The sequence below is a fragment of the Rhinatrema bivittatum genome, chromosome 6, assembly GCF_901001135.1.
Source record: "Rhinatrema bivittatum chromosome 6, aRhiBiv1.1, whole genome shotgun sequence".
Taxonomy (NCBI): domain Eukaryota; kingdom Metazoa; phylum Chordata; class Amphibia; order Gymnophiona; family Rhinatrematidae; genus Rhinatrema; species Rhinatrema bivittatum.
The window spans coordinates 51,969,175-51,993,576 of NC_042620.1; the positions used below are offsets into that span (position 1 = coordinate 51,969,175).

The following is a 24,402-nucleotide window of genomic DNA, read 5'->3' on the forward strand; positions in this document are numbered from 1 at the left end:
CCTAATCCCTCAAGCTGAAGCTGGCACTACCCAATCCTCTCACCGCCTTTCTAGAGTCGGCTGTACCCAGGACTAGGATGGCAAAAACGAGAACCTGGGAGTCCAAAGTGGCCATAGACCATGGCAGGCAACATTAAAAGCCAAAATGCGCTGCAACTACATGGCTTCTAAATTTTAATCTTCTCATTACTCTCCAGGTCCTTTACAGGTTACAATAACCTCTTGTTAGGCCAACATGAAGATCAAAACCAAAAATGACATCTCTGACATGACACGTATTCCAGCCAGAGGCCGCAGGAAGAAGCCAGACACAGGAAATTGTTAAACCATGAGTTTCTCCCCTAATTCCCCAGAGTCGGAGCTCTTCAGGCACACAGGAGGTCAAGGAACCCTGTGGGGGAAGGAGTCTTGTGCAGCATGCAGCGCTCGAAAGGGAGGCTGACCAACACCTGAAGTAAGGTATGCCATAAACCTTATGAGGTTAAAAAGCATTTCGTGATAGGATTGTTTCACCTATGAAACAGGAGCAGGATATATGGAGAATAGGTTATAACCACCAGGAAGGGTTAAGGCTTTGTTTGACGTTCTGTTTTCCTTTCACTGTAAATGTTGAGCGCTGAAGAGGAAACCAATTCCCATTGCTTCCCAGTTATTGTCAGGAGTAACTGGTTTTACTGAAAGATGACAGCAGAGGATATGTTCACAGATTACCTGGGGGACCAGCTAGCTCCCACACAGGAATATTTTTAGACCACACAACTGGGATGTCTCATCTGACAAGGCCTTTTTGTAGTGCTGAAAGCTCTTATCTGACATCACTTGTGTGTAATTTTCATGTAGGGCCAGCAGAAAGTATCAACCTGTGAAGGATCCAGTTTTCAAAAGGGCCACTGTCACTACTAGAACTCGCCATCTAACAAGTTGCTCCATAATTTGGACAAGACCTGGGAGAACCGGGGAAAGCACGGGAGGGAGATCCCCAGCAGTCCCTGAAAAAGAGTAGGCCCGACTGCCGAGGGATCCAAGATGGCTGCCATTCCCACAGTCAGAGCATTGGGAGGCTGCACGCGGACTGCACTGCTCCAGCCTGTAGCCGGCGGTGCAGGCGCGATTTCCTTCTGTTTGGCAGGTGTAGGGAGATCAGAGGGTCCCGGCCCACCTGAGGTGCGTGCCGAACAGAGACTGTGGTGATTCAGCCGCTCCACACCACTGTGGCGCCAAAGGAGAGAAAAAAAAAAATCTGTAAAAAACCCCGCAAATCCCGATGAAAGGAGCCCCCAAATATCCGTGGGTGAGGGGGGAGGGGTAGTCATCCTCGCTACTCCTACTGCATCTCTGTAGTCTGTTAGAATTTTATTTATTTTTTTTTTTTACAAAACTTAAATAAATTGAAAACAAAAACCTCACACCGAATTCCTACTCCAAACACTGAAGAGAGCTGTCCAGCTCAATTCAGCAAGTTAATGAAAAGGAGAGGAAAGTGAGGAAATTATAGCTAATACAAAAAAAAATCCAGCCACTTACGTGAAGGGGAGGGACCTGGACCACCAGATTCACACCCCACGGCAATCCCTACATACGGGCGTACAAAAGAGTCGCCAACTCCCAGCCCGTCCGCCTCAACCAAACAGGGTAGGGATCCTTCACGAGGACCCCAGACCCCTGGGAGGAAGGCTCAGAGCAACAAAAAAGGAAAAATATTGGACCAAACTGCAGGTTTGTGCATCTGCCACCATCTGCTGGAGACAGAGAAATACTGAGGAACAGCAGGTGGCTTCAGTGTACATAGAGTAATGTCAGTTCTGCTCTCTCGTGTCTCCATTTGCTGGCACAGATGAATAAAACCAGGAGTCTGGACTGATCCGAGCACATACAGGGAACTCGGCATCTAACAGGTTGCCCCATATTTTGGACAAGTGAACTAAGGAAAGGGCCCCCCCTCAATATCATCAGCACTCCTCTGCCTTCAGTATCCTATACCAGACTTTGCCACTAGTTAAGAACTCACCCGTGGGTTTGTTGGGGCAACATGGCATGCAAGGAAAACCAGCTTGTAAGCCAGATCTCTGACCCCTAAGGCTCGCAGCCCTCTGACTCCTTCCGTCTCGTATCCCTCCGCACCGCTGACGCGGGAGCCAGTCTCTGCACGTACTCCTGCAGCAAAACAGCACAAAGGCTCACGCTCAGATAAGAGCGATCCAAGAACAGAGGGCAGCTCATGGGACAGGACATACCAGGGGTGGACAGCTGAGACACATCGGGCACCACGATCAACGTGCCGGTGAAGTCGCACTTATCACCAGCCTGGGCTGACTCAACGGCCTCGGCACGTACCACCACCTCCAGGCTACGAGGGATACTGCCCCGGGGCAGCTCAGCCTGCGTCTCCTGTATACGGACCTGCAGGGAAAGACAAAGATTCCCATCTGATCACAGAGACGACTTTCAAAAAAGGTTTAACCCCCCTATGCTCAAAGCAAACACTTCTAAGAGATGGTGCCATATGATTTAAAATAAAACCAAATTTAAATCCTTTAAAAAAAAAAAAAAAAAAAAAAAATTCCATGGAAGAAGAAAAAAAAAAAAGCTTGGAATTTTACACCGACAGTAATGTGCTACTTTGATTTTCATTTCATTACTGCAGGGCTTCCAAAACTTGCCCTGTTGATCCCACAGCTAGTTGGCTTTTTAGCATATTCACAACGAATATGCAGGAGTTTATCCTATACATATTCACTGTGGATAACCCCAAACCCCAACCAGCTCCGTGGTGAACAGGAGAGTTTGGGGAAGCCCCGCAGCAGTGATTTTGCCCAGCACAGTACTACTCGATAATAAAAGACATCTGAGGGGGTGAATAATGAGGAGAGTGCTCACCAGGCTCTGAAGCCCCTCCTCTCCCAGGATGATCAGGAACCATCGTCACTGCAGACCTAGACTCTGCGCATTTAGCCCTGTGAAACCTACGGCTCCACAGTGCGGGCCTACCTGCCAACTGCCAGTTTCTATCCATTCTCTTAATTAATTGTTTCAGGACCAGAGCTCTGGCCCTGAAACAAAGCTAAGAAAGATCTGCCATTCTTGCAGGAGCTGAACTACAAACAGAGGTCATTTTTCTGGCTTGAATTCAACTGCTGTGACCTTATTTTGAAGGCGATATTTCTTCTTCATTGCTTTTTACTTTTCTTTTTCTAAAGAGATATTTTGCATTGCTTTTCTGTTTGATAGATATTACTGCTTAGCTTTAGAAATATCTACAGTACCCGAATGTAATCTGCTTTGAAGTGCCGAAAAGCAGAATATGAAATAAACAAAATCAAGAAACGGAAAGGAATAAGGGAAGCGGAAGGACTCTGTTTCCAGCAGCCCTGCCTTTCAATTCTAACTTTATAGACTGAGCCACTAATTAGGGAGGTGGGCTACACAGAATAACTTGGCATTGGCTGACAGAGAAACTCAAAAGTAATTTAAACAAGTGTTCTGATTTCACATTTGACTAAAGTTAAGTAAAGTTTAGGGGAACTTAATTAGTATCGTTGTTAACTATAATAAACAAATGGGACGCCTCTTCTTAATACCCCGTAAAAGTATAATCACAAAACCAAAGTATGGGGTATTAAAGCCTAATAGGCTCTCTCTGATGTCCGTTAACATCTGACTAGGTGATCATCAATCTAGCAGCTATACCTATGAGGGTGTACAAGCACCGTTTTAATATGGAAACTTTATGCAAGCTCTCGTTATCTGTTTAATTGCATTTAAAAATTTAAAAAAAAATTCTACTAAAGTGTCTCTTTTCATTACTTTTATTTTTATCTTCTCATGCACCTAAAATTGTCTGCTGAAAAATCCATCAACTCTCTCCTGGTGATTTAAACCTCTAATCGGGAGAGCATAATCAGCACTTATCTTTCAGCGCAGGGACAGCTTCCTCTCCTCCTTTTCTCATTGAATCTCTGGCCTTATTCTGGTGCCCAGTCTGACACGGACAGCGTTTCAACCTATCGTCTGCGTCAGGGGCTAGAGAAAGCGTGTGTCAACTTTCTTCTTTCATGCGGCTGCCGTTTTTCTATGTTCCTATGGCAGCCACACGATTACCCTCTACTTTGTTTCTGTGATTAGTTTTAGTTGACCTGATCTTTGGTAAGTAAGGCAATAGGATTCTTTACAGAATACACACTTAACAGATACAAAAACGTTTTATAAACTTAAAAAGGAGTTTTGTAAAACTGTGTACGCACTATAAACTGATATTTGACAGATAAGTGTGAAATTAACTAACCATAATTTTAAAAAGCAGGACTATTAGAAATCCTAGATAAACAGAGTAAGATTAGAAATTAGAATAAGTTACTAGTCAACAGTTGGAGAACTTACTGCTTTGTACCAGGAAGGAGAAAGAGTGAATTCGGTCATTTTGTGTTATTACAAACAGAACAAAATTAAGTCGATTTCTTATGAGCTTGATTGGTAGCTGTCATGTAATGTTGCAGCGCCACCCCTAACACCCACTCAGGGGAACCCTGTAGCTGCTTGGAGATTCCTGCAAAGCACTGCCCAGGCCCACCTGCACATGTGCTCCTACACTGGCAACCTCTCACCTGCCAACTGGGTTCCTGCTTGCCTTGGGCAAGTTCCCCGCCTGCAAGCTATCCCCTCATGGTTTCTAGGAACACTGGGACCCCACACAACCTAAGGGTCACATGGTTCCTAAAAAAAAACACCCATAGACCAAATAACACAATGCCATGATTGTTAATCAGCCCAAGACAGAGCTAACAAACTAATGTTTATTAACAAAAAGTAGGCATAGTAAATGGAAAGAGAGATTTAAACTGCAAACAGAAACAGGTAAAACAACAAGGATTATACAGCAAAAGTTAACCAAACACTTTTTACTACTTATCTAGTGCCTGGGGAAATCATGAAAAGGCTGCCCACAAGAGCTGAACAGGGCCTCAGCACAGAGATCTGCTCCCTCTATACTCCCAGTCAAGACTGGAGAGTTCCAGAACCCTCAGGGCTGGCTCTCTGGCTGCAGGGCCAATCAGTGCACAAAATACTAACAGCTGGATTTATCACCAATGGCCTTCTGACTAGTAATGGATTTTTGGCCAAGGGCACTGCTGGTTGTTTCAGTCTTATATATCCTTAGCGCTGCTGAAATGTGAATGCTGTTCAAGCTACCTTCTGAGTCAAGGCAGCATCCAAAGCCTCTGCTTGAACTACAGTACGGAGATCAACCACCACTTACAGGCCAGCATGCAGGAAATGAGCTCTCTGGGGAAAAGTGTCATAGGGCAGAACAATAAACCACAAAGCATGCAAAAACCTGTTTTGCCACAGTACCATCATATTTGAACTTTGTGGTAATAAATTCCAGTTACCCTGGTTTACATTTATACCCTCAGCAACAAGAATCTAAAAAAGGAGCAACACAAAACTATATACCTCATAGGATTTATAAAAATATTTTGTAGTCTGAGAGAATAAGACAAGACACTTCAGACTTTCAACCATCAAGCAAGCAAACAGGACTACAAGCGGGGATTATGAGCATGGAGTTGGAAGTAGATTCTAAGGACTAGCTAATTTTATTTGCAGGAAGGTTGAAGAAAAGGCAAGGACTATGGTAGGTCTCTTTTTTTTTTTTTTTTAACATGCACCAGAAGCTCCCAACAGCCCAAGGATGGCCAGGAAATGTGAAAACATTTTTAGTCAAACTCGGCATAAGTTCAGCATGCCTTCTGGATGAAAAGGATAAGAAGGTTTCAAGGTGTATTTAAAATATTTTACCTGAGCAAAGTGTTGGGGAAGGTGGGGGGAAGGGTTAAGAAGAGTTAATGCACATGCATATTAGGTGCTACCACTCAGGAAAAAGATCTAGGCATCATAGTGGATAATACTTTGAAATAGTCGGCTCAGTGTGCTGCAGCAGTCAAAAATGCAAACAGAATGTTAGGAATTATTAGGAAGGGAATGGTGAATAAAATGGAGAATGTCATAATGCCTCTATCGCTCCATGGTGAGACCGCACCTTGAATACTGTGTACAATTCTGGTCACCGCATCTCAAAAAAGATATAGTTGCAATGGAGAAGGTACAGAGAAGGGTAACCAAAATAAGGGGGATGGAACAGCTCCCCTATCAGGAAAGGCTGAAGAGGTTAGGGCTGTTCAGCTTGGAGAAGAGACACCTGAGGGGGGATATGATAGAAGTCTTTAAAATCATGAGAGATCTTGAACGAGTAGATGTAAATCTGTTATTTACACTTTTAGATAAAAGAAGGACTAGGGGACACTCCATGAAGTTAGCAAGTAGCACATTTAAAACTAATCAGAGAAAATGTTTTTTTCACACAATGCACAATTAAGCTCTGGAATTTGTTGCCAGAGGATGTGGTTAGTGCAGTTAGTGTAGCTGGGTTTAAAAAAGGTTTGGATAGGTTCTTGGAGAAGTCCATTAACTGCTATTAATCAGGTTGACTTAGGGAATGGCCTCTGCTATTACTGGCATCAGTAGCATGGGATCATCTTGGTGTTTGGGTACTTGCCAGGTTCTTGTGGCTTGGTTTGGCCTCTATTGGAAACAGGATGCTGGGCTTGATGGACTCTTGATCTGACCCAGCATGGCAATTTCTTATGTTCTAATTTCTTAAAGCTGTTGCCGCTGTTACCACTTCTACTGCTGTCCAGACAGATGTCCTGATCCATACCAGTTCAGTGTGAAAGATGTCTGAAGATTGACTTCCTCAGGAAACAGGTGGCAGGACTCAGAGGAGATGGCAAGACTGAGAAATATCCAGGAGAATGAAGGCTACATTAAGGAGAAATTACTTCTTACCAGATAATTTCCTTTCCTCTTAGGAAGGCAGGATAATTCACACCAGTTGTTATGCACTCCTATCAGCAGAGGAAGATGGAGTAGAGCTAACTCGCTGACATCACCAACATATAACCCTGCCCCGACATCAGCCCGCCAGTATATCTAGAAAAGCCAAACTGTGGACAAACTGATTATACCTGAACATGACTAAGTCAACCACTCATGCTTCCAACCAACTGGGAAACACTCAGCTTAGCAAAAAAGTCAACATCAACTAATCTTAGGGGCCGGTTATGTCACTTACCAGTCCTTCAAATGAATTAATAGAAATAACACTCTTCATCGTCCACATACAAAAGACGAACTAAAAGTAATTAAGCAGCCCCAGGTGGGTTGTGGATTGGCCTACTTTCCTTAGAGGAAAGGAAATTATCAGGTAAGTAGTAATTTCTCCTTCCTCTGCACTCAGGCAGGCCAATCCACACCAGTGGGATGTACTAAAAGCTATTCCCTAAAAGGGCGGGAGGCTGCCCGCGGTTGCATCAACACCTCAAGCGTGAAAGCCGCCTCCTCCTGAGCTCTAATGTCCAAACGGATCATGGTTGGAGAAAGTGTGTAAGGAGGACCACGTCGCTGCTCGACAAATCTCCCTGGGAGACTACAACCGAAGCTCTGCCCACAAAACCACCTGAGCTCTAGGGGAATGCGCCCTGACCTGTCTAGGTAATGGGACATCTGTGGATGACGGCTGTGATGACTTCTTTCACCCAACGGGTTATAGTTGCCCATGTCACCAGTGCTCCTGGTTTACCTCCACCATGGAGCACAGTCAGATTTCCTGAAAGAGCAAATAATCTTCAAGAATCGCATCAAAATGCCGCTTGACATCTAAGGCATACAACAGACGATAATTACGCTCATATCTATCCCTGTCCAGCGTGAGCAGGGAAAGACACTGATTCCAATAAAACTCCAAAAACACTTTCGGCAAAAAAGGAAGGTACAGTCCTAAGCTATACCCCTGGATTCATTCATAGAAACGGCTCATGGCAACAGAGTTTGCAGCTTGGAGATCTGCCATGCCAAACAGATTTCTATTAGAAAAACTGTTTTCAAGGTGAGCAGACACAAATGTAGGACCCGCCAAAAAACCACAAGACCAGATTAAGGTCCCAAAGAGGCACCGGTAGCCGCAATGGAGGATGTAAATGCTTAACTCCCTTCCAAAACCTGGACACATCCAGATGGGAGGACAAGGGTCTACCATTAACCTGCCCACTATAGCAAGCGAGAACTACTACCTGCACCTTAAGAGTGCTAAAGGCCAAGCCTTTAACCAAACTTTCCTGCAAAAATTTCAGTATCAGTGGAATTTTAACTTTAAAAAGGGTGAGAACTTCGCTCCTCAGACCAGCTTTCGAACACTCTCCAAACCCTAACATAAGCTAGAGATGTAGAACATTTCCTGGCCTGGAGCAAAGTGGAAATCACTGCAGAAGAATAACCATGCTTCAGCAACCAAGCCCACTCAAGGGCCAAACCGTAGGACAAAACAGACCCAGATTGTCGTGCAGTATGGGCCCCTGATGCACTAGATCCTTCCAGAATGGTAGTCTGAGAGGACTGTCCCACCAGTAGTCTTTGAAGACTGGCATACCACGGCTGCCAGGGCCAATCCAGAGCCACCAGAAGTATTGTTTTGGTCTGACTCACAATCTTCCGAATGACCCTACCCTATCATTGGCCATGGAGGGAAGGCATATAACATGGCCAAACCTGAATGAGAATGAGTGCTCTCAGATCCCTTCTGTGACTAAAGACCTGTGATAACTTCACATTGTTGGAGCTCGCCAGTAAATCTAGGTATGGGTGACCTCAGCGCGTCACTATGACATCGTCTGCCAACTCCCATTCTCCTGGGTCCAAGACCTGCCTGCTAAGGAAGTCGGCCCTTACGTAGTCCTTCCTAGCAATGTGGGAGGTGGATGTATCCTGGAGATGTTGTTCTGCCCACACCATGAGGGCATAGACATCTATTGGCTTCTAGTTCTGCCTTGATGATTGATGTTGGCTACTGTCATGGCACTGTCCGACATTATCCTTACTGCTTAAGCTTTCAGCTGCTCAGCAAACCGCAAGTAGCTGAACTTCATTTGCTTCCAACCGACTGATGGTCCACTTGGCTCTCTGGCATTTCACCAACCTTGCGCCACCAACCCAGAAGACTTGCATCTGTCATGAACACTGAAACCCCCTTCCTGAGATGATCTGCTTGTAACCACCACTGCAACTGGACACTCATCTCTGATGGCAAGTGGAGTCTCACCATGTGACTCCTGTTACTGCAGATTCCACCAGGAGAGCAACGCACACTGAAGGGGTCACACGGGCGCTCTTGCCCTGGGATCTACGTCCAATATGGCTGCCATCGATCCCAAGACTTGCAGGTAAGACCACACCGTCAAGCGAATGGTCCGTCTTAGGGCCTGAACTTGAGTAACTAACTTCTAAATGCAACTCTCCAGTAGAAACACTCTGCCCTACTCCTTATCTAATCACACGCTGACATACTCTAGTGTCCGAGACGGTTGTAAACTTCTCTTGGCCAAGTTCACCTTCCAGCCTAGCTCCTTTGCAAGATGCCAATTGACTCTCGTCTGCACGTTTGGCTCAAATCAACCAGTCATCCAGAAATGAATGGACCAGAATGCCCTCCTTGTGCAGAGACACCGCTACCATCACCATGAACCTGGAGAAGGTCCGGGGCACAGTAGCTAATCCGAAAGGCAGGGCCTGAAATTGATAACATCCCAGAATGGCGAAACATAGCAAACAATGTTCCGGGTGAATGGGAATATGAGATAGGCCTCTGACAGGTCAAGAGACATGATACATTCCTGTTTGTACTGCCATTGTTACAGAACGTAGAGTTTCCATTCTGAAATGAGTCACATGCAAATGTAGACTGACTCCCTTTAGATTCAGGATGGGCCAAAAGGGCCCCCTCTTCCTTCTTGGAAATGACAAAATAAATAGAATATCACCCCGTATTTTCTTGCAATCTGGGAACAGGAATTAAGGCCTTCAAATCCAACAGCCTCCATAATGTAGTCTCCACTGCCATTCTTTTCTATAGAGATTTGCATGGAGACCCCATAAATGCATCCAGAGGAATTCTAGCCATGCCTTACTATTTCCAGGACATGTCAGTAATCTCAATGAGTCAGCTTTACTCTGTCTCCATCTGCTGGTATTAGTGCAAAACCCACTCGTGTGGACTGGCTGCCTGAGTGCAGAGGAACAGGTAGATAAAGCTACTGCAAAAGCCAGAAAGATGTTGGGCCGCGCAGGGAGAAGAATGGTCAACAGAAAAAGGGAGGTGATATTGCTCCTGTATAGTTCCCTGGTGAGACCTCACTTGGAATTGTATAATTCTGGAGACAGCACCTTTGGAAGGATATAAACTGGCTGAGTCAGTCCAGAAGGTGGCTACTAAAAGTCAGCAGTCTTCATTCTAAAGCATATGGGGATAGACCTAAAGATCTAAACATGTATATCCTAGAGGAAAGGCAAGATAGGGGAGATATCACAGAGACATTCAGATATCTCAAAGGTTTCCATGCACAGAAGAGGATGCTCTAGATTAGAACAAGGGGCCATGAGATGAAGTTGAAAGGGGTAGACTCAGGAGTGTGGAGACAAAAACAGTATCTGAATTAAGGAAAGCATAGGATAAACACAAGGGATCTCTAAAGAAGTGATGGGAACTTTAAGGCTAAATTAGTTAAGTGAATGGGCAGATTAGATAGGCCATATGGTCTTTTTCTGCATCACATTTCTGAGGGTAACACACAGGTGAAAGGCCCTTGCTCAAAATGCTTTACCCTTGGGTTGTGTGCCTGCTGTGATACATGCGGAGCCTTCGGTAGAAGACAAGAAGGAGCCCACCTGTCCATCGCTCAGGATCTTTACACTCACCTTCTGAAAGTCAACGAATCGAGACTTGTTGGTGTCCAGCATGAACCTCCTCCGGTTGGCGCACACAGGATTTCTGCATATGCTGGGCTGCGTGTATTTAAACTGCTGTTCCACATCCTTGATGACAGTCTGACAATCCAGGCACAGGAAGGTCCCGCTCACCAGCTCGGGATGGACAGGGTGGGTCCTGACCACTTGGCCACTGATCCGCAGCAAGGATCCCACCCGTGGTGTGGTCAGTTCTCGAATTCTGTTAAGAGATTGAAAAAGGGCGTGATCACTTCCCTCACAGCACAGATCTGAAAGCACTGGCAGAAGCCGTCAAAATCACCACCCTGCCCATGTCTTGGCTCTGCTACAGCCTCTTCTGTTGCATGTCTTCTGTATTTATAAAGTGTAGAAATTTAAAAAAAACAAACTACCCATATGTACCCTTCATGAGAGGGGGAAATATGACAAATTTTCTTGAAAAGTAAAACAGCACACCGAAAGCAAAAACACGTCACAGTGAAAAGCACGTTACAGAAGGACTCATGGGATGAGGCCGTAACCGGGTAGAAGAGGCAGCGAGGAGGAAATGTGTCTTCACTAGAAGTGGAAGTGTAGGGGGATCGATGGAACAGCCTCTCGGAGGAAGTAATATCAGTACTGGATTTGAAAGCCCAACATACACAGAGAGGACCCTTCATGGTGAAGTGAGGGGGAGTACCAGAGGAATCTGCACTATGGCAACAGGGCTGCAAGTGGACCTTGCAGTCAAATGCTAACCTCTCTCTGGAAAAATCTGGGATTGTTTTTTCTCTCTTTTTTTTTTTTATTACGGTCATGTCTCCTGTTTTAAAACCCTACTTTTGAGGTCATCCTTCAGTTGTTTGCATTAAAAGTGGTACCCCTGCGATATGTTTATTTAAGGATACTGGTGGGAGAGTAAGTAGCAAGAGCTTCTAAAAAAAGAAAATCCTTTGCACACACTAAAAGTACCATAAATAAAATCTAACTGAAAAAGGAATCTTTATTGTTTTTAACGATAACTGAATCATTAACATTTTTTTCTGGCTAGTGTCATTTGTATATCAGAAACAAAACAAATAATGGGGAATAGCAGCCGAGTGGTTAGAGAGGCAAGCAGTGAAGTCAGGGTTAAAATCCCACTGCTGCCCCTTGTGACCTTGGACAAGTCACTTCACCCTCCATTGCCTAGGGGTAACATCTACTATGCTGCGATAAAGATATATAATATGCATGAAACAGCGTTTATCGCACGATATACCCTTATGGCGATATTGCAATGTTTTTTTGTTCCCAAAAATCCAGCATCTATTGAAATTAACTGTTTTGCATGCTTTAGTAAACTGTATGTATTCAAAGCAGCTAATGCATAGGTAATCCTATGCAAATACAATAACACAGCTAGCCTCAAAAAAAGTAAGTCGCATTATTGAAGGGCAAACTCGGGATAAAAGATCCCGGGGGTATTGTGATGCTAATGCACATCCCAATGTCCCAAGGATGCTTCTTAAAGGGCCATGTTGCCCAAAAATAAACACCCTCCCACCATTCAAAAATCCAGCCGGGGGGGGGGGGGGTCATGCATGACCCCCTGCCCACATCCACCTGCCTGTCGAGGCAACCCAGGCTCAAACAATATAAAGAATTGAATTTAATGTTGCATGGCGACAACACATCCCTTCCCAAGGCCTCCCATTTGTTCAAAAATACTCATGGCACCAACCAACCTCCCCTCCCCCCAAAATAAGCCACAATCCCTGGTAATCTAATGGCTAGTGGCCCTCCATCCCCTTCCTACCACCCCTAAGATAGAAAATAGACCCTGGTGGTCTAGGGGGGCTCCCCAAGCCTGGACCCCCTCTTACCTAAGTAATAATTCTGTGGTGGTCCATTGAAAGAGGCAGAGGCTGGTTGGCGCCATTTTGTAAAATGGCATCAACCAGCCTGGGGTTGGGAACACTCTGAGCCACCACCGGACCACTACAGATCGAATTCTTAAATAAAGAGGGGCAGAGAGGGTCTCTTCCCCCCCTTCCCAGATCACCAGGGTCTATTTTCTATTTAAGAGGGAGGGAGGCCACTAGACTGCCAATATTATGGTTTACGTTTGGGAGGCGGCCTGGTACTTGGGTTGGGGTATTGCTGTGTTTTGTTTTGGGGTTTGTTTTTTTTGTTTTTTTAAACTTTTGGGCCTTGCTGGGTTGCCTCAACATGTGGGATAAGGTCCCTGCCATGTGGCCCTTTAAGATGATAGTGGCTCCAGGGCAAAATGAGCCTTTCCCCACGATATTTTTTTTAATCACAGGCATTTCCCTCCCTCCACAATAAAAACTATCGCCGTGATATTTTCCTGGGGAGTGGCAAAGTATCCCAAGAATGCCCTCCCGGGATAAAATATCATGTCTTGATAAGTGACCTCCTTAGATTGTAAACCCTCTGGGGATAAAGAAAAATCTTTCAGTACCTAAATGTAATCTGCTTTGAAGGGCCTGAAACTTACAATATAAATCAAATAAATCAATGCATCCCCGGAGTTAAGTCTCACCTTTTTATTTATTTATTTATTTATTTTGACGATGCCAGCCAGCCCAGCACTGCAGGAGCCAGGGGACAGAGGAGGTTCAGAAACAAGTAAAGTCTTTGCCAGTTAACAGCACGATGTTGGGTTTCACTTCTATGCGCCAGCGTCGCATCCACCTGTGCATGACACACACACCAAGGCGGTGCGCGCACTCTGCCTGCCTCACTGTCCTATTCGGCTCGTGTTTTACTTTAAGTGGATTCATGGAACTCAGATCCACTTTCAGAGGGGGGGAGGAGGGGGTCTGAAGTTTTAGGACGCGGAACAAATCATAGCTCTACTTATTACAAAAAGCGTTTCTGAATACTCACTTGTGTCTGGTAGGCAGCTCTTGGAATGCTACATAGAATTCCTTGTTGGCAGGAATGTTCCCATGATCCCTGGCAAAGCTTCGCACCGCTCGGCACAGGTAAGGATAAACTCTGAGAAGGGCAAAAAGAAAGATATTCTATTACGTTTTCAGTTTATGCAATCTCTTAGCGTCACTTCTGTGGAATGCTGGCTGATGGGAGCAGAAAGCAGACATCCACGTCGCACCACGAATAAAGCAAAGGCAGTGGTAGGCATTCACTTTCTTGGGAGTTCAATGGCATTTTACACTCAAGGTTGGTATCAGCGTTCCCAGCGTCGTGCAGAGGACCCCTGCTCTCTTTTCAGAAGGTGCCAGGTGGAGTGGACCTGGAGGAAGCAAACCGCAGGAAACGGGAGGGCGCCACCGGCAGCATGAGCTGCCAGAGGGGATGTCGGCCGACAGGCCTGTCACTATCCAAAAGAGAAGGGGACCCGTTGCAGCCAGAAACAGCCCGAGGTGTTTTGTGAATGGTTAGTTCCAAATATGCCCCCTCTTTCTCTGGGGCATTACAGATGGGACAAAATCCTGCCCTCACCCCCCTTAACACTGCTCTGTTGGGACAAGGGAAAAGATGCTGCAAGCACACTATACCAGAATTCTCACCGAGCTAGGAGCTTAAAAAAGGTAAAAGATGTGAGCTCCTGTGGAAATACAGTGCTCTATCCACCCCTGGTCTTTTGATCCAGTGCTTTTTACAAGAGCTTCACAGTCCCTAATGTGCGTTCCTGCAGGAGCCAGATAACAAATAGGAACTGCTCCCTCCACAGGCAAAGCGGCTTTGAAGTGAGCATGGAAGCAGCCTGCTGGCCCTCACCTGTAGAACTCTTCCTGGATGGTGGTGGCCAGCTGTTGGTTGAACTGCTCCAGATCCAGGAAGCTGACCAGCAGCGTGTTCCTCTCCGGGCGAATCAGCTCCTCCGCGTCTCGCAAGTACCTCACTTCACCGTCACTGCTTTGGAACCTGTGAGGAAGACGACTGTCAGAAAAGTATACACTGCACCTTTCAAACCCCTCCACCCTGACACCATTAAGCATTTCTCACAGCCCTAAGATTTAGTTAAAAAAAATTAAATCCAATTACCATATATATTCATATATAAGTCAAAAAATGTATGCTGGAAAATAGTCCCAAGAGAGCTAGTTCGACTTATGCATGCATACTATCCATTTTTCCGTGTATACTATAAAGTCCCTGAGGTATGTGCAAACTGCCGAAATGGAGCAGAGTTGGCTGCACAAGTATCTAACTCCGATATTTGGAGTTAGAAGCTTAACTTATGCAGTTAACTGTGGTCGTGCTGCTGACCAGTCCTAAAGTTAGTATGCCGCGTGAGATGGCTTTTTCTTGAATTCTTATCTTCCTGATAGATCACTCAATTTAAATTCAACTTAGACACAGGTTAATGCATTTCGGTCTCAAAATTGCCTATCAACTTATACATGAGATAGACTTTTAGACAAGTATATACAGTGGACTCAACACATATCTATCACATCCTGAAAGCCAGTAGCCCTGGCTCTCTGCATGTGTAATGCTGACAGGTGGCTGTGTGTCTGAGGCTAGGGCCTACGTTTGTGTATGTAAGAGCAAGAGGGTGGGAAAACCTGAAAGATTAAAAATAGTGAAACAGACCAAGGAGGCACAAGACATATGAAGAGACAAATAGAAAAAAAAAAAAGACAAAAGCTAGAGCTGCAAAACAAACAAGTGTGTCCAACTGCATGAAAGATCCAAAAAAAGGACAACTAAAATGCTGAAAGAGATGGCCTGGCAGCCTTAAGAAGGAAGGCTCAACAGGTTAGGGCTCCTGAGCTTGTAGAAGACATGACAGGGGATATGATAGAGAATTATAAAGTCATGTGTGCTTGTACAGCAGTTAATAGGGTACAACTATTTATCTTTTAAATAATTAGAATGAGGGGACTCTCCATGAAACCAAATGGTAACATTTAAAACAAATTGGAGATATAGTTTTTTCAGACAATGAACAATAAATATGTGGACTTTGCTGCGGGAGAATGCAGTCAAGGCCAGTCTTATAGCTGAGTTTTTAAAAGGTTTCTACAAGTTGATTAAGTAGGTAGGCACAGGGCCATGGCATGGTACTTCTCATCTGAAGATCATCAGGTATAAGCTACCAATTTCTTTTCAAGGGGATTCTCTCCAGTTCTGCTCCACTGGATAAGATGCTTTTTGGTGTCACAAAATAATATAACAAAAGGGGTCCCATTAGCTCCCTCTGGTGCATCACTGAAAAACGTATTTCTATGTGCTAGTCCTCTTGGTGTGCTGCTGCATATTTTCTGAGCTCAGAAGGCAGATGGGCGCAAAGCATTACAGCAGGCTATGTACACTGCTAGACTAAAGTAACAGCCAATCCCACTCTGGCCATATAAGAACACCTTATATGGGGGGGACCTGTTTGAGAACTGTAATTCAATATGTTGAGTTCTGGAGCAGCCGCTTTACTTTGAAAAAATGAAAAAATAATATAATGACAACTTGGGAAAAGATTAACTTATTCCTTGTTTGGACCATTGCTTCTTCTTGTGCATCTCCCTCATGTTGTGTGGAGTGTGTCCATATAAGAACATGCCATACTGGGTCAGACCAAGGGTCCATCAAGCCCAGCATCCTCCTTCCAACAGTGGCCAATCCAGGCCATAAGAACCTGGCAAGTACCCAAAAATTAAGTCTATCCCATGCTACTGATGCTAGTAATAGCAGTGGCTATTTTCTAAGTCAACTTAATTAATAGCAGGTAATGGACTTCTCCAAGAACTTGTCCAATCCTTTTTTAAACCCAGCTACACTAACTGCACTAACCACATCCCCTGACAAATTCCAGTGTTTAATTGTGCACTGAGTGAAAAGGAACTTTCTCTGAGTATTTATTTTGCATCTTGTATCAGATACAAATCATACCAGTTTACATTAAAAACAGAGTATGCAGGAAAATAGGTTTCCTAAGTCAAATACATTGAACATATTTAATAAACAAAGGATTACTAAACACTATGAAAAAGGTTAATTAACAAAGGAAAACTTAAGGGAATTTTATTAGTTTTAAATGTACCACATGCTAACTTCTTGGAGTGCCCCCTAGTCCTATTATCCAAAAGAGTAAATAAACGATTCACATTTACCAGTTCTAGACCTCTCATGATTTTAAATACCTCTACCGGTATCATATCCCGCCCCCCCCCCCCCCCCCGTCTCTTCTCCAAGCTGAAAAGCCCTAACCTCTTTAGTCTTTCCTCATAGGGGAGCTGTTCCATCCCCTGTAAAAGAGCAAGGATTGTTACCCAAAGGTCAACCCAGACAGGCTGATCCAAATCTGATTCCAAGTCAGATGGCAACTTTTACAGCGTACGTCAAGGAACCGGGCCATCACAGCTGGAAGCGAGATGTATACATGGCACAAGTCATCCTCCCCCCCCCAAACACTCGTACGCCAATGTCTCTCTTTTTCCTGCATAATATCGGATCACTTTACAAAATGCACCGCAATTTCCAGCTTACATACAAAAAGGCCCAACATCACAAGTAAGTTGTCATCTAAGTAAGGTAAAAGCTGCCCGGGAAGCAAAGGGAGAGATGCAGTTCTCATGTCCGTTTCACATGGCAAGCTGCCCTGCACCCGTGCCTAACTTCTGATTGGAGTTGGGGAGTTTATGATCAGGGATTGGTGCATAAAGCAAACCGCAATAAAAGAAACACAATCCAATCAGTTAAATCCTGATCCCGTGCCACGCGATGGTGCGAAAAACGAGGGTTAATAGTCGAGTCGGCTCTGCAGAAGAAAAAAAACACTACGTTTCTCTCTTTTCTGTGTAAATATGAAATCTCTAACTGTGGTGCCGGCACACGGACTGCACTTACTCCTCCAAGAAATCCTGGAATAGCTTCTGACACTTTTCCGCCACTTCATCTTTGATCTGCTGACCAGCTGCCGGTTCCTGAACATCCATGACCCAGAGTTATATCACAACCCACTCTATACCGGTGCCGGTACCGCTCACTACTGCCTCTTGCTCTCCACGGCCACAAAGCAGCAGATTCGCGCGCCTGATCCTCGTCCCACGTGATCAGTTTCGCGCCAGTCTGAACCAATCAGACAATCCCCTTCCGGTTTCGCGGGTTGGTTTTCGCGCGAGTTTTCTCCAATCGGAGAGAGGCTGAGGGCCGAGCGATGGCCCAGGTCGGATTTCATGTCTTTCCTGCTGCACTTTAACGGGTTCTGTGCCGGACTGTCTGTCACATATTGGCAAAGCTGCAGGGGGGCTTTAATGCTGTAGTGAAATGTGGGGTCCTTCTTTCATGTATTTACATCACTTCTTTACTAGCGCAGCCTTCTTCCCCGGCCGCAACCATCTACCATTAAACAGTGCCTATAGTCACCATTTCTTGCCTAGTTTCCTGCAGGGGAAAAACTAATGTAATTATAAAAATTCACATAATGGTTGTTGTCATAACCGTATGCAAATGTGTGTAGCAAAAGAGGAACCTAGGCATTAGGGAACGTTCAAACATCAGGTACGTTTTTGGTGATTCAACATAGTTAGTTAGTTAGTTAGTTAGTTATTATTTTTATATACCGACATTCGATCTCAATCGTTATGTCAGTTAGCTTAAGATTTATATTGCTATTCACAAAAGTTTGTTTTTATAGAGATGCTTTCCATTTCGAAACATTTGTATTTAAATAAATACAAATTTTCTCTTTTTTTGTATATTTTTGTTAATTTTTCCTTTAATTTGCTTTTATTTGGCAATCCTTTCTTCTGAGCCACCAAGGAAACTGGGCGCTGAGACAGTGCAGGGCCAATCTGATAGGTATGGTGTACTGTTGGTGTTGGAAGTTGAAAAGCCAGAAAGAGAGCGAGAGGGATAAAAACGTGATAGGAATGTGCAGACAGAGGACTGATAAAAGCCAGAGCTGGCTCTTTCATTAACATACTAGGCCACTGCCTAGAGGGCAGAAATGTGGAGGCAGTAGCAGAGGCTTCTGTGTGTGAGCATAGGGCTCTGCTGAGGCATCTATTGTCAATGCCCACATCTCAAGCAGCTGTAAGAAACAGGAAAGAAGGGGTAAACACAGAGCAGATCATGGAAGAGCAAGTTTGCTTCCTGGTCCAGCCCCTCCCCTCCAGTTGTTTCTCTCTTCTTGTCCTGCAGAGAACAGAAGGGGAGAGTGTAAGGCTAGAATGAACAGAGCAAAGCAAAGAAGAGCCACTCTGCCACCTAATCCAACCTTTCCCCTCCTCTTGTTTCCTCCTTCTCTCCTGTCCGGTAGGAATTAGGAAGAGAGGGGATGAGGTTGGAGTGGACGAGAGTTGTTCTTGTTTGCATATTTCTATTTGTGGCCACTTTGCATTTGGTGATGATTTTTCTGTGTGTGACCAACATGAGGTATTCTGCTAATGTGTATTTTTTGGAATACCAGCTTGTTCTTTCCTAACAGAATATGTATTGCTAATAATAAATGTACATTTCTAGCTTGCCTTTCCTAATGCTCAAAGGGTCTTACAGCATTTTTATAATTCAGGTATAATAAGTCCCTTCCCCCAAAAGCTTACAATTTAAGTGGATACCTGAGCCAACTGGCGATAAAGCAACTGCTCAAGGTCATCAGGAGCAGCAGTGAGGCAAGTGGCTTTCCTGGATCTCAGTCCATTACTCTAATCTCTAGTCCATTCCTTTTCCCTGTTGGGAAGTATAGTATTGCTGTTCTAGGACCTGCTGTAATATTTGCATTGCTGTCTTTTCAGAAGTAAAGTAGGTTCCGGGAATTGGTGCTGTTTTGGTATGGGAGGTTTGTAATTGAGGGGCTGAGTTTTGTGTTACTTCACCTGCCTGTAAATAGAGGGAATTTGTGTCACTCATACTGAGGTGACAAAAGAATGTGAATATTTTTTTGTAGGGGGAGTAGTAAGGGAAAACATTCAGTTCAGCCAATTTTATCTGTTTCTTGATTTTTTTCTTTTTTGCCATCTACCCCCCAAAATCACATAGCACACATTTATCAGATACAATGACCTTTATTTCTGAAATATTTATATTATGACCATATATATACAAAATGAATTTAAATATTTAAAAATATCAGAGCAATTTTCAAAACTGTGCACTTTGGTTGAAAGTTGCAGGTACCTTTTACTCGCTGGCTTTGCACCGGTTCTGAAAGGGAAAGTACCTTTTGAACCGTGTACACTTGTAGGTGCTCTGACAGTGGACAATTAAAAAAACAAAACAAAACTTCTTTTAGCTGGGTAAATTGGTATTTAACTCTGTAAATGGCTTCTGAAAATTCTGCTCCCTGTATCTAATTATGCGCTTTTACAGGATTGTTCTAGGAAGGGTGGTGGAGAGGTTATGATGATTTGCGTTTAATTATTAAAATCGTAGAGGAGGGGGTGGTCTATGGGTCTGAAAGTTACTGGGGGTGGGGGTGCAAGGCTGAAGTTTTGCCTGAGGTGCCTAATACCCTTGCACTGGCCCTGGTGAGAGGTGGGCTAGTAACAGAGTGTGAGTCAAAAAAGAGCCCAGAGGGTAGGGAAACACTCCAGATATGGTTCCTTGTCAGTGGATGACTGCACGAGAAGAAAAAGCTTAGGGCAGGAACTCGAGGGAAGGGCAGACTGAGACCAGGCTGGGACCACAGGAGAAATTAGTCCTGAAGAATAACTCAAAAGTAGGCCAAACAGATCAAAGGAAGGTAAAGTTGATGAAAGTGCATATGCCCTCCACAGGAAATCCCTGTGGCATGGGGGATGAATTTGTCAGTAAAAGGAAGCCTGGTAGTTAGAACTGCAGGCTGCGAACCAGGGAAGCCAGAGTTCAAATCCTACTGACACTTTTTGTGACCTTGGGCAAGTCACTTCGACCTCTGTTGCCTCAGGTACTTAAATTTGTTTGTAAGGCCTCTGGATACAGTGAAATACTTCCTGTACCTGAATGTAACTCACCTTAAGCTACCAATCAAAAAGGCTTGAGCTTGATATTGATAAAATCCCTACGATTTCTAAGTTATATTATTTACCTAGAGGGAAAATACTATCTACTCAACCAGGGGATATAGACGTGTTGGAGAGTCCAGGAGTGTCTACTTTTTTAGAAGACTCGATGGACAATATATTATCCAGAGCGACTTTGCTTATACAGTTCTCTTTAAAACAGGAAAAAGATCAATTTTTCTCTAAATATTTCTCAGTGAAAGACATGATTTTTTGTGGTCAAAAGATACAGGTTTTTCCTGACGTGTCGCGGGCAACCCAGGCACGTAGGAAACATTTTGTAACTTATAAGCAATCAGTTCTAGATATAGGCGCAAGCTTTTTCCTAAAATTCCCTTGCAAGTGTCAGATAGTATTTCAAAATAACAAATTTATATTTACTGATCCATTGCATCTGGAACGTTTCTTAAGGGATAAAACTCCGTCTACAAATTGAAGTGCTGTTTGTTGGGGTTGATATAGATAACTAAGGGCATGTCCAATTTATATCTTCTCACCTCCTAAATGTGGGCTAGATAACCACTCATTATTATGTGATAACTTGATATAATGATGTATTATATTTACTGGATTCCTTTATTGTTTCATTGTAAATGATTTAATAATTAATAAAAGTTTAAATGTAAAAAAAAAAAAAGGCTTGAGCTAAAATATATATATATATTTTATATATAAAAATAAAGAGAGACACCTGCGAACCTTGGTCCACAGGATGTGGTCATTCTGGATGGGCCTCTGGGGCAGTCATAGGATGCTTGAAAAGCAGTGAAATGGAGGACTTGGTGCTCTGCACACCCTGGCATCTGGACTCACAGATGTGGACACACCAGGTGACTAAATCGTTCAAACAGGAGGATCCCCAACAACTACTGGACAAACACATGAGACAGGTGAAACCAGACTGAGAGCCCTTACAGAGGCTAGACCTATACTTGGGACTCCTGGTCTCCTACAATTCCGTGGCCATGGCAAGGGACGTTTAATGCCCTGGTGCCGGCAGAATCACTGGAAACCCGGAGTGGGGGGTGCCAGTCCCATCTAAGTTCCTTCAGAGTGGTGATCCAGCAGAGGAGGCAGAGTGTGACAGCACTTGGTGCTGCATCTGTTTTGTCCTGGTGCCCTGGGCCTGACTTCAGTATCCCATACGGTCAAACTACAAGTCTGGCCCAGACAGAACAGTGGTCTCTTGTGAAGATTTGATGACCTTCGGAGTGAGGAAGCTCATACAAAGATGAGATTTGTGCAGTGTTCTCTCAACCTAGCTTGATGGACTCTCTAACTGGGTAACATCAAGCTAGGTTGAGAGAACATTGCACAAATCTCATCTTTGAGTGAGTTGAGAGCACTGTTCTGTTCATACGTCTCACTTTGAATGTCATAGTGGCCCCTAACCTCTACACTAATACCTAAAACTCTCCTCGAGTACGTAGGTGGGCCTCCCATAGAGATATAAATACCTATCTAGTGAGAGGGCATTATGGCTAGTCTCTCTGTCTCTCTCTCATATAGCTAGGCTGACTCTCCAGGACCTTAAAACTACTCAACATGGTCCCCCCAGTGGCTGTATGTAGGAAATACAACAATAAAGTTATCGCAATTTGCGGTACCTTAGCATAGGTATTAGCGCAAATTGCGATAAACTGCCTATTACATTAAAACAAGCCCCTTTTTCTATTGCATGCAATATTTAGTGCATTTTGATAAATCCAGGCCTTTTTTTGCTGCCCTGTGTGAACTGTGATTGTGCTGCCACTCTCCCATTCTTGGTTTTTTTATATATAATTTTTGTTTTCCTAGTAACTAATACACAATAGAAAGTCTATCAATCTAACTCTCTCTCTCACACTTTCTGCCAATCTCAGTCTCTGTCCTAGGCTTCCCTACCCTCCCTGAAAATAAACAGTTCCCTCCAGTGATTCAGACTTTAAATACTGACACCCCCCTCCCCCCAGAAGCCATCTTACACCATCCACAGGTCCAAAATACTTAAATGAGCCAGGAGCAATCCTCAGGTGCTCCTGGCCTGCCTGCAGGAATGTAAAAATGGCACTGGCTGGTCCCATAGCCAACACCAGAAGTAGCTCCATAAAAAATGTGGCACTGGCCAGAGGGCCAACCAACACCATGTTTACATACCAGGCGGGGCAGGGCCACCTGTGAAATTGCTCCCAACCCGTAGATGGGGTAAGATGAGGTGGGTGAAGGCCCAGTGCAAGAGTGTTAGGCACCCTAGGCAAAAAATGTACATCCTTTCCTCAAGGTCATCTTCACGCACAATTAAAATTATGCATTTATAATAGATTTTACCTAAAAATGATAAAGTGCAGTTTTGGGGTCAAAATATCACTTACAGCAACATGTTTATTATATTTACATGAACGTTTGTGCTGCCAACCAGAAAAATCCTACAAAAAAAGTGAAAAAGACACTTGGAACCTGTATGGTATTAGGTTTATTGTAACCTGCATTGGGTGTGAGCTTTGCCCTCACAAAGCCATGAATAAACAATTACTATATTGTAAAGCTGCTATAACAAAATGGCACTAACTGCAAATGCTCAAACGTAAGATTTGCCATACTAGGTCAGACCAAAAGGTCCATCAAGCCCAGTATCCTGTTTCTAACAGTAGCCAAGTCAGGTCACAAGTACCTGGCAGGATCCCAGGGGTTAGATAGATTCCAAGCTGCTTATCCCAAGAATAAGCAGTGGATTTCTGCAACTCTACCTAAGTAATGGACTTTTTCTCCAGGAATTTGTCCAAACCTTTTTAACATGCAGCTACACTGATAGCTTTCACCACATCCTCTGGCAACGAATTTCAGAGCTTAATTATGCATTGAGTAAAAAAAATATTCTCTCAATAGTTTTAAATGTGTTACCTAGTAACTTCATTGTGTGTTCCCTGGTCTTTGTAGTTTTCAAAAGAGTAAACAACTGATTGTTTACTTGTTCCATTCCACTCATTTTATAGTCCTCTATCATATCCCCCCCTCAGCCATTTCTTTTCCAAGATGAAGAGACCTAACCTCTTTAGTCTTTCTTCATAGGGGAATTGTTCCATCCCCTTTATCATCTTGGTCTCCTTTCTCTGTACCTTTTCTAATTCTGCTATATCTTTCTTGAGATGTGGTGACCAGAACTGTAGACAGTACTCACGATGAGGTGACACCATGGAGCAATACGGAGGCATTATGATATTCTCTGTTTTATTCTCCATTTAAGAAATTGCCATGCTGGGTCAGACCAAGGGTCCATCAAGCCCAGCATCCTCCTTCCAACAGTGGCTAAACCAGCTACAAGAATCTGACAAGTACCCAAACACTAAGAAGATCCCATGCTACTGATTCCAATAGTAGGAGAGGCTATTCCTCAAGTAAACTTGATTAATAGCAGTTAATTAACTTATCCAAACCTTTTTTAAACCCAGCTAAACTAACTGCACTAACCACATCCTCTGGCAACAAATTCCAGAGCTTAATTGTACAATGAGTGAAAAATAATTTTCTCCATTTAGTTTTAAATGTGCTACTTGCTAACTTCATGGAGTGACCCTAGTCTTTCTATTATCTTTCCTATTAATCCCTAGCATTCTATTTGCTTTCTTGGCTGCTGCTGCTGCACACTGAGCAGAAGATTTCA

The 24,402-nt window shown here is 44.0% G+C and overlaps 1 protein-coding gene across 1 annotated transcript in view; it reads right to left on the reverse strand.

Annotated features, from left to right (window-relative positions):
- MCM6 (minichromosome maintenance complex component 6) overlaps positions 1–17,937 on the reverse strand; it is a 39,267-nt gene extending 21,330 nt beyond the window's left edge. The window contains exons 1-6 of the mRNA XM_029605391.1: positions 17,629–17,937; positions 14,560–14,706; positions 13,705–13,815; positions 10,804–11,053; positions 2,235–2,400; positions 2,009–2,154 (exon numbers count right to left, since the gene is read on the reverse strand). Coding sequence (XP_029461251.1) covers positions 2,009–2,154; positions 2,235–2,400; positions 10,804–11,053; positions 13,705–13,815; positions 14,560–14,706; positions 17,629–17,717 — 909 coding nt within the window. The 5' untranslated portion in view covers positions 17,718–17,937. The remainder of the gene's footprint in view (positions 1–2,008; positions 2,155–2,234; positions 2,401–10,803; positions 11,054–13,704; positions 13,816–14,559; positions 14,707–17,628) is intronic.
- Between the last annotated feature and the right edge of the window lie 6,465 nt (positions 17,938–24,402).